General features: G+C 62.6%; 1 protein-coding gene across 1 annotated transcript in view; it reads left to right on the forward strand.

Moving 5' to 3' along the window:
- The window catches only part of FBXL16 (F-box and leucine-rich repeat protein 16), a 3,752-nt gene extending 3,076 nt beyond the window's left edge, over window positions 1-676 (forward strand). The window contains exon 5 of the mRNA XM_012731711.1: window positions 564-676. Within this exon, the coding sequence (XP_012587165.1) occupies window positions 564-676 (113 nt within the window). The remainder of the gene's footprint in view (window positions 1-563) is intronic.
- Window positions 677-1,291: the final 615 nt, after the last annotated feature.

Below are 1,291 nucleotides of genomic sequence, written 5' to 3' on the forward strand. Positions count from 1 at the left end.
CTTGCGGGCGCTCGGAAAGCGCAAGCCAGATGCCGTCCTGACCGTCTTTGCTGCCACACCCGCGCTCAGTCTCCCCGCCCCTGTCCCCCCATCCCGGGCAGGGCCCAGGGGGGGCGGGGGGGGGTGGAGCTGGGTCCCTAAGAACATGGAGGCCCGGAAGAGCCCAAGGGCTTCTCACATCTTCCACTGTACCGCGCCTGGAGCCCGCCAAGGGCTGCGAGGGGACCAGGCCACCGCCCAAGCCATGGCCCACCGAGGAGCCCGCCTGCCCTGCCCTGCCCCCACCTCGCGCCAGCCAGATCCCAGCGCCTCCCTCTTCCTGGCACTGCAGAGGAGATGCCCTGCTCGCCCAGCCCACCGGCAGTCTGCCGGGACCATGAGCAGGGGCAGGGCCAGACTGAGCTGGAAGGGGGCATCTCCGCACGGACCTTGTTAGCCACGGGAACCGAGCCCACCTCCAGGGGGGGTGCTCCAGTCAGAGCCGGCCCTGAGAGCCTACAGGCCGCCCCGTCCCTGCTGCCAGCTGGGCCCAGGCCGCTGAGCATGGGCAGGTCCGCGCTCAGGGCCGACAGCAGCTCCAATCTTCCAGTGGCCCCAGGCCCAGTACCCAGAGGAGGGAGGCCCCTTCCCGCTGCCCCCCCCCCCCCCGCTGCTGCGTAACCCTAACGGGGTCTGAGCGGTCCTGACCCGTCCGAGATACTGGAGGTGGTGGTGGGTGCTGGCACCGTGGCAGTTGCTGAGGAGGGGGCTGGGACCCCTTTCCATTCCAACCTCGAGCCCCAGGAGACACAGCACCCACACCCAGTCTTGGGACATCCCCCGACCTGGTTGGAAAGAGTAACCAGTTTCCAGAGAGCCAGAGAGCGACCGAGAGCGAGAGCTGGAGCGAGCCAGACCGATGCGCAGAACAGTCAGAACCGTTCCCGGCCCACAGGCCCCGGGTGGCCCGGGCGGGCGGAGGGAAGTGGCCCGGCCAGTCTCGGCCCCTCCTCCCACAGCTTCCTAGTGGGCAGGGGCAGTTGTTCATTTGTCCAAAGTATTAATGCAACTGAAGCTGTGATATCTGCAGCAACTGTAGGAGGAAAACTTAAGGGGAGAGGGCAAACAGAACCAACCACCCCTAAAATCATTTTCTTATTGTACATTACGACCTCATTCTCCTGTATATGCGGAAGATATAACCTTATATTTGGTAAGTGTTTCTTGTGCTATTTTATCACGTGACCTGTTTATAAAAATATATATTAAAAAAGTTGTAAAAACACGTGTCGGAGTTGTTTTTAGGTCGCAG

This window comes from Condylura cristata, unplaced genomic scaffold, assembly GCF_000260355.1.
Source record: "Condylura cristata isolate star-nosed mole 26May11 unplaced genomic scaffold, ConCri1.0 scaffold00032, whole genome shotgun sequence".
NCBI lineage: Eukaryota > Metazoa > Chordata > Mammalia > Eulipotyphla > Talpidae > Condylura > Condylura cristata.